We start from the raw sequence: 9634 nt of genomic DNA, 5'->3' as shown, positions 1-9634 counted from the left end.
TGCTGAGTTTTTCTCTCGCGCAATGCTCAGGGTCGTGATTGGTTCTAAGGAAGGGGCGACACTGTCAAATAAAGAAACAGAAATAACACACTATTAAATCTTACTATCTAATAGTTTTATTTCAATTAGGATTGCCCCCGACGTGAGTCGAGAGGCGAATGACGTTGAAGCGAGGTGCGCCACTGGTTTTATCCTTTCTCCCCACTTAAGTGCGACGGCGCGCAGCATACCGCAAGACGAATAGAAGGAAACCATAACAGAAAGTGCTATTTAAAAAAATACAAGAAGTATGAAACCATCATACTACATAAATGTATATATCACTGAAATATATTTAGTATCACAAAATTCTTCGCGTGTTGCATGTTGCAGACCCAATGATGTTTGAGAAGCAAAATGCTAAAAAAAACAGCCTGTGTCACGTATTAAATATTTGCAAGTATTGAGAGTAATTAAAGATGTTTTCAAACACTTTACAAGTGCAGAAGAAAAGGTACAAAATAACTATAACTGTCTAGTTAAGATTCATAACAAATTTGTCATGTTCCCTTATGAATGAATTTTTCACAGCTATTTTTTTTTTTTTTTGGAAGTATTTATTTTTGATAAGAGAATGTGTCACTTGCGGATTACACGTTTCGACCATGTACTCTGATTTATTTCAATATTTTTATAAAACAGAGTTGTTGACCTTGTATTCTATACAATACAACTATTAATAAACATCACTTGAGTCAATTATCAAGAAATCTTTAGTTATTTATTTCAATAACTTTGAGAAGAATACAAAATATTGTGTATGGAAAGAGGAATCAGCGATTTTTTAAAATGGTATATACATTATATTGATATAGGGATTAATATGTATTGTACAATAAATGTTATATACTTAAAATACAACCATATTTTTCCTCTAATTGCACTATGCACATGAAAATGCAAAGGTTTGGTGGGCACATTTATCAGAATATCCTCATCACCCCGCCCCCCCCCCCCCCTGCCCGTTGGCTAACACAAGGTACATCATTAGTTTTAATTCAGTGCCAGTAAAAAGGAAGAAAATGGGATAGTAAAAAGTTCTAGAATTACAATGAAGCATCCAAGAAAAGGGAAGACAAGGGGGAATTGGTTCAAATAAGAAACAGGTGTAGATTCCAAAAGCACTATATCAAAGTACTTAGTTTGAGATCACTAAAAGTCTCATCCAGACACAAGCACAGGTCCCCGCTAAGAGGAACACACTCAAATGTTTTACAAATCATATATAATATAAAGAAAGCATAATACAGTGCATAACAGAGAGATGATTTACAATGAAAAAAATATCGTCTCCCAAAACTAACTATACATTCGACTGTTTCCCTACTCAGCCAGGGCATCCGGCCAGGACCAGGACAAAACCAAGTAATCTCATTCCAAGACAAAGACAGAAAGCATGTTGAAAAACAGATATAGGGGGATAGAAGACACAATATGTACCTCCCTGCCCACTATGGGAGGTAGGAACCCCATCCAGAACTCCGGCCAGGGTCAGGATAAAACCAAGTAATCTCATTCCAAGACAAAGACAGAAAGCATGTTGGAAAACAGATATAGGGGGATAGAAGACACAGTATGTACCTCCCTGCCCACTATGGAAGGTAGGAACCCAATCCAGAAATTCGAGATTTATAGTATAAAAACTTACGGGAAAAAGTAAGACAAAGGGGATTCGTTGAAATAAGGAACGGATGTAGATTCCAAGAGCTTACTATCAGTGTACTTAGTTTGAGATCACCTAAAAGTCTCATTCAGACTCAATCTTAGGTTCCCACTACGAGGAATACATTCAAATGCTTACGAACATTATATATTTAAAACAAAAAATATAACAGTACATAACAGGGAGATGATTTACAAGGGGAGAAAAATATTTCTCAAAAGGATAATTATATATTTGACTGTTTCCTACCAGCCAAGGACTGTGGCCTGGGCCAGGACAAAACCAATTAATCTCATTCCAAGAAAAAGACAGAGAAAGTTAGAAAACAAATAAAGGGGTATAGAAGACATCAAATTACCTCCACCCAGAGGTGAGGTGATTAAACACAAGATCTATGTGGTCTAGTGGTATGACACTTGCTTTCTGATCGGAAAGTCCTGGGTTCGAGCCTCGCACTCGGCGCATAGTTGAGTCCTTGGAAAAGGCTCTTTACTCACATTCTCTCACCGCACCCAGGTGTAAAATGAGTACCTGGCCGTTAACACTGTTGTCTTTGTCCGACAAATTGTAAAATCACCTAACAGCCGTCATGTCCCTAAATAATGCTGTTGACCAGGGACCCCTTGTAAAGTGCTTTGAGCACATTTAGTGGATATTGCTCTATATAAAGCTCAATTTAATTTAAGATAAAGGAGCAGTCACCTCATGTACTTTTAAAATCCACTCAGAAGACCAACAGCAAAATAAGGACATAAGTACAGCTTTGAAGGCAGTTGTGATACATTAAGGTCATCCAGCACCAGTGAAAGGAAGAAAATGGGATAGTAAAGATTTACAATTGAAAGCACACGAGAAAAAGTAAGACAACAGGGGAAGGGTTCAAATTGGGAACAGATGTAGATTCCAAGAGCACACTATCAGTGTACTAAGTTTGAGATCACCGAAAAGTTTCATCCAGACACAAACACAGGTCCCCAATAAGAGGAATGCACACAAATGTTTACAAACCAATATATATTTATAACAACAAAAATATGTAACAGTATATAACAGAGATATGATTTAGAAAGGAAAAAAAAATATATCATCTCTCTATACATTTGACTGTTTCCCCTCACTCCCAGCCAAGGTCTCCGGCCAGGGCCAGGACAAAGCTAAGTTAATCTCATTCCAAGACAAAGAAAGCAACTTGGAAAACAGATTTAGGGGGATGGAAGATACAGCGTGACCTCCTGCCCACTATGGGAGGTCAAAGACCCCACCCAGATACATTCTAATTGACAACATAGAAAAAAAACAAGAGACAAAAGGTGGTTGATAGAGTAACAATTTTATTACCGAAAGACATTTTTAGTACAAACAACAACCTTAACATTATTTGCTCATTAAAATGTATAAGAAATAGTTTTGATTTCATGCTTTGTCAATAAAAAAAAAAGAAAATTTTTTTTTAAAATCATGAACAAACTGAAAATATACAACAAAAGCCTTGCTTCTCATTGATATTTGGCAATTGATGGCCTCAAACACTTTAAGGTCATATCTTTTGCCTATCGAGCGAGCACCTATTAAACAGGGTTCGAGTCCGAACTGCAGAGATCATTGAAGATCTATTTGTGATGTCGGCCAGAGAACGGACTGTCATTCCCCAATAGATGAATGACTGTTACATTTCTTCCATTAGATTCCATAATATATTAAAGCAGTCCACAGACATTAGCCCCATGGAGCCGAAGTTTATGTCATTTTCAGAATTGTTTGCTACCCATTGGATAGGACTGAAAAGTACTTTCCACCAAATCTAACAGACCCAGCTTCAGCTACCCATCACTGCTGGGTGAACCGAGGGTGGGGGGGGGGTCTGAAAACAATATCTTGATTCAGCAACATGCCCAGCCATGTATAGCAAAAATTAGGGGAATTCTTTTCCGCTCAAAATTAATTATCATTACTATTAGTATGGTAAATATTAAATGAATTCTCTTATATCTTATTTTCTCTTATATGTGTATAACATAAAAATGAACTACTTACTTAGTTTTAAAGTTTATAAGATGTTTAAAAGTGATGCTTAATTTTTTTTAATTTTTTTTTTGGGGGGGGGGGGGGGGGGGGGGGGGGGGGGAGGGGGTCGACTAGAAGCTGTGGACTGGTAAAAGTAATAAACAAAAATGAATATATAACAGCTTCAAAAATTTAAAAAAAAAAAATATCATAAACGGAACGTTTCAGGCTCAAAACCGTTTTTCGGTCAACAACAAAAAAAAATCAATGAAAGCATAAATGCATTACTAAAAAACCACATGTTTTTTTTTTTTAGTAATGTATTTATGTTTTCATTTATTTTATTTTTTTTTGGTGACTGAAGATGGTTTTGAGCCTGAAATGTGCCGTGTTTGTTTTTTTGTTTTTGTTTTTTTTTTTGTTTTGTTTTTTGGGTTTTTTTGTTTTGTTTTTTTTTTTTTTGGGGGGGGGGGTGGGGGGGGGTGGGGGGGGGGGGGGGGGGGGTGGGGGGGGGGGCTTCTAAGCTGTTATATTCATTTTTGTTCATTACGAATTACAGGATATGATTTTGGATTGATGACACAGCATGGAATCAAGTGAGAACTACAGAAGAATGGAGACCAAAAGCATTTTGCTTTTAATGGACATGTAAGATATTATATCAAAACAACAGGGCAATAAATACAGATCGTTGTAATAAAAATGAAGAAGTTAAAAGATCGTTGATGTAAATAATCTCAAATTAAAAAAAAAAAAATGGACCAAGTCCTTATAAATAAAATATTTTAAAACGATATTCTTGTCTCTCATGATTAGAACAATTGAAAAACAGTGAAAATCATACACATATGGAATTAGAATATAAATATCACAGATTACAATTATTCAGTTGAATAGAGTGGAAGAGCAACACTAAAATTGTTGGTGAAAATCAACTATTTGATCAAATCAAGGCGAGGTCAGAGAAAGACTCCGTCCAGGACTCGGGTAAAACAATTGTCTTTGGTTTTTAAGAGTTTTACGGCGCTTGCAACACATTTAGTAAATCTCATTCCAAGATAAAGACAAAAAAAAAGCAAGTTGGTTAGCAGATATGTGACCCATCGTCTCAAAACGGTATTAAGTCGGAAAGAACCATATGCCTAGAAGTTGAATTAAATGTTAAACTGGTCAAAAATATAAATTGTTGACATTAGCACCCTAAAATATGGTATCCGTTCTCCTCAATAAAACATACAAACTCAAGACAAGTCTGATATTTCTGGCTATAAATTCAATTTTCAACATCTTAACCAACCCGACTTAATACCTTTTTGAGGCAAAGGGCCACATATAGGGTGATAGAAATCACAGTAGGTGACTTCTCTGCCTACTATGGGAGACAATAACAATAAGCCACATGGAATGGAAAGTAAAACAAAAAGGGGGTGATGACCTAACTAGTCAGCCACAGATCACTAATCACAAATATATTGATATTCAAAGTCATGATAAATGGCCAAGGACATCAGTAGAAATGTCATGATAAATGGCCATGGACATCAGTAGAAATGTCATGATAAATGGCCAAGGACATCCGTAGAAATGTCATGATAAATAGCCATGGACGTCGTAGCAATGTAAAAGTCTCACAAAAAAGCCATTTTGCACACATTTGAGAATAAATATATAATAATGTACAACAACAGACGTCTAGTACAATATAACCAAAAACAATGAAATGTTAAAGTGATTGATTGATTTTAAGGTTTTACGGCGCTTGCAACACATTAAGGTTATATCAGCGCCAGTAAAAAGGAAGAAAATGGGATAGTAAAAAGTTCTAGAATTACAATTAAAGCACCCAAGAATAAGGCAAAGGGGAACTGGTTCAAATAGGGAACAGATGGAGATTCCAAGAGCACACTATCAGTGTACTTAGTTTGAGATCACCTAAAAGTCTCATCCAGACACAAGCACAGGTCCCTACTAAGAGGAATACACTCAAATGTTTACAAATCATATATATAATACATAAACAAAACATAATACAGTGCATAACAGAGAGATGATTTACAAGGAAAAAAATATCATCTCCCAAAACTAACTATACATTTGACTGTTTCCCTCTCAGCCGGGGTATCCAGCCAGGGCCAGGACAAAACCAAGTAATCTCATTCCAAGACAAAGACAGAAAGCTCGTTGGAAAACAGACTTAGGGGGATACAAGACAGTAAGAACCTCCCTGCCACTATGGGAGGTCAGGAACCCCACCCAGCATGAGAAGTTTGATTTCATATGACAAAGAAGAAATGATCAACATATAAAAATCTCAGATCAAATAAAAACAAATCAAATCATATCTTATATAAGACGTTGAACAAATAAAACACTTTTTAGATGGTATATATATATATATTACAATTAACAAAGAAGTTGACTATGATACAAGTTTGGTTGTGTTGTTTTTCAGTGTGTAGTTTATGTGCGCCTGTGTTTGTCTGTATGAATGTGTGCACCTATATTTTGTGTCGGTGTGTGTGTGTGTGTGGATGTGTGCGCGTGTTTGTGAGTGTGTGTGCACTAATGCACATGGGCAAAACATCAATTTTTAGAATTTACATTTCTTTTCATGATATAAATATCACTTCAAATTCTTTCACTATTCAAATATTTATATCATCATAGATAATTTGCAGGGCGATGGATTTTTTAAAATGTAAACTGTAACATTCTATAAAAAGGTTAAGTTTATGCGTCATAACCACTTTTTAAAAATAAATAGCAACATTTCAAAATATATACCATACATTACAAATGTTGGTGGTGTAAATGCAATTATAAAATACGTGTTCATGATTTTCATCCCGTCAATTATATAAATGAAAAACCTAAAATTACACAAACAAATGGGACAACAAAATGTGACATATTTTATAATTGGGTTTTTTTTTTTTCAATCATATTATTTAATTGTGAACAGAATATAGTTGAAACCTTGGAAAACTCAAATTTCCCTCACCATACTCAGGTCTACAATGAGTACATAATCCGTCACAGCATTATCCTTGTCAAACAAAAAAAGTCATGTCCTAAATGTTAAGTTTTGCTGTTTGCTTAAGACTTGTTGTAAACTGCTTTGAGCATATTTAGCGGATAAAATTATTTTTTAAAATTATGCCCTTCTGCGAAAAACATCATAAGACATCGTCGCCTAGGCATTCCACGAAGGAATATAGATAATTCATCAAACAAGATGTCTGATGTCAACCCGAATCACCCATGTTGTCTAAGTGAGCAAAATGGGGGTTAATAATCTTTATTTAGCAGATAATGTGTTGTATAAAAATTTCATGGTTGTTGGGGAGTTTTTTGGGGGGCTTTTTTGTACATTTAAAAATTGAAATACTCAAGTATAAATGTATTGCACTATCTTAAAAATGTAATTTACAAAGTGTAATGTTCAAATTTCAAAATAATGGAATAAAATACAAATAAATCAATAAATGATCATGATATAAACAATCAACAACAACAAAAAGTTAAAACCTATGTATAAGTTATATATAAGTAATGAGAAAATAACAAAATAAAACATAATTCGTGTCTCATTTTTAAAAAATCAATAATAATAATAATAATAATAATAATAATAATAATAATAATAATAAATAATAATAATAATAATAAAATAATAATAATAATAATAATAATAATAATAATAATAATAATAATAATAATAATAATAATAATAATAATAATAATAATATATAATAATAATAAATAATAATAATAATAATAATAATAATAATAATAATAATAATAATAATAATAATAATAATAATAATAATAATAATAATAATAACAATAATAATAATAATAATAATAATAATAATAATAATAATAATAATAATAATAATAATAATAATAATAATAATAATAATAACAATAACAATAATAATAATAATAATAATAATAATAATAATAATAATAATAATAATAATAATAATAATAATAATAATAATAATAATAATAATAATAATAATAGATGATTTTTATATAGCACCTTAACCCGTATATCAACAAACTCAAAGCACTTAACAGTAGCGTGGCTACTTTCACTCAAACATACAACCACTCAAACATGCAATATGAAACAAAGCAATATAATTCTACAGTGTTACATATTCAAAAAGAGTCATCAGGTCCATTGAGCTGGAGTTTATCCCAGTTTCTATAACGTGAAACGGACAATATCAATTGCTTGTTACCCTTTAGATAGGATACTAGTCTATCGCAAAGTACTTTCCACGAAATCTAACAACCCAGCTACCCAATCACTGCTGGGTGGACAGGGGGGGGGGTCAGACAAAATCTCAACTGCACCCGGGATCGATCTCTGTCCTTTTGATTGTGAAGCGAGTGCTCTACAAACTGTGCTAATGGGACCCCCAATTTCCATTTAATTAGATACGAACTGGAAAATTCTACTGATCTATGAGACCATGTAAATGTTGCTGCTTGAAGCTCGAAGAAATAAATAATGTGAAATTAAATGTAAGCTTCAATTTCTAGAATTACAATTAAAGCACCCAAGAAAAAGTAAGACAAAGGGGGAATCGGTTCAAAAAGGGAACAGATGTAGATTCTAAGAGCAAACTATCACTGTACTGAGTTTGAGATCATCTATAAGTCTCATCCAGACACGAGCACAGAACCTCAATAAGAGGAATACACTCAAATGTTGTTGTTTTTTAAACGTATCTATCAATACATAACAGAGAGATGATTTACAATGAAAAAAATATCCAAAAACTAACACAATACATTTGACTGTTTCCCTCTCAACCAAGGGTTCTAGCAAGGGCCAGGATAAAAACAAGTAATCCCATTCCAAGACATAGACAAGAAGCAACTCATAAAAAAAAAAAAAAAACCCAAAAAAAGACAGATATAGGGGATAGAGGACACAGCAAGTGACTTCCTGCCCACCATGGGAGGTCAAGGACCCTATTTAGGTCCCACATTGAAACGGTCAGATCACTTGTTTGTGACTTCTAGATGGATTGTAAAATGTACAGTCTTGAATACATGACACATTCCAATTAGACGAGTACCGTCAATTGGGGTAATTTTGCCTCAAGGGGAAATTTTGCCATTTGTGAATTTGGAGCAAATTGAATAATCTCAACTTTGTTGCAGTTATCGTACCCGTTAAAAGACTTGAATTTTTATCAAAGGAAATAATTGACTAAACAATCTCTTATTGGTACAAAATTCAAGAGGCAAAGTTTCCCCTTGTTTGTTTGTTTGTTTGTTTTTAAGGGTTTCACGGCACTTGCATCACATTAAGGTCATATCAGCGCCAGTAAAAAGGAAGAAATGGGATAGTAAAAAGTTCTAGAATTACAATTAAAGCACCCGAGAAAAAAGAATTTGGTTCAAATAGGAAACAGATGTAGATTCCAAGAGCACAATATCAAAGTACTTAGTTTGAGATCACCTAAAAGTCTCATCCAGACACAAGTACAGGTCCCCACTAAGAGGGATACACTCAAATGTTGACAAATCAGAAATAATATGTAAACAAAACAGTACGTAACAGAGAGATGGTTTACAAGGAAAAAATTATCTCCCAAAACTAACCATGCATTTGACCGTTTCCCTCTCAGCCAGGGTATCCGGCCATGACCAGGACAAAACCAAGTAATCTCATTCCAAGACAAAGATAGAAAATATGTTGAAAAACAGATACAGGGAGATAGAAGACACAGTAAGTGCCTTCCTGCCCACTATGGGAGGCCAGGAACCCCACCCAAAAAGTTTTCCCTTAAGGCAACGTTTACCCCAGTTGGCTTTACAGCTATTTCCCAGGTGTTAAGTCACATGAACGTATTAATCACACGACTGTTGTCATGGTTACTAAAACTACCAGATTGTCTGTGGTCT

The 9634-nt window shown here is 34.0% G+C and overlaps 1 protein-coding gene across 1 annotated transcript in view; it reads right to left on the bottom strand.

Annotated features, from left to right (window-relative positions):
• Nucleotides 1-7574: 7574 nt before the first annotated feature.
• Nucleotides 7575-9634, bottom strand: part of LOC144978034 (phospholipid phosphatase 1-like) — a 30221-nt gene continuing 28161 nt past the window's right edge. Inside the window, exon 6 of the mRNA XM_078923511.1 lies at nucleotides 7575-9634. This exon is cut by the window's right edge and continues 74 nt beyond it. Coding sequence (XP_078779637.1) covers nucleotides 9568-9634 — 67 coding nt within the window. The 3' untranslated portion in view covers nucleotides 7575-9567.

This window comes from Berghia stephanieae, chromosome 8, assembly GCF_034508935.2.
Source record: "Berghia stephanieae isolate SIO BIC M18660-M18661 chromosome 8, UCSD_Bste_1.3, whole genome shotgun sequence".
In the NCBI taxonomy this organism is placed as follows: Eukaryota; Metazoa; Mollusca; class Gastropoda; order Nudibranchia; family Aeolidiidae; genus Berghia; species Berghia stephanieae.
This window is presented reverse-complemented; position numbering and strand designations above follow the sequence as displayed.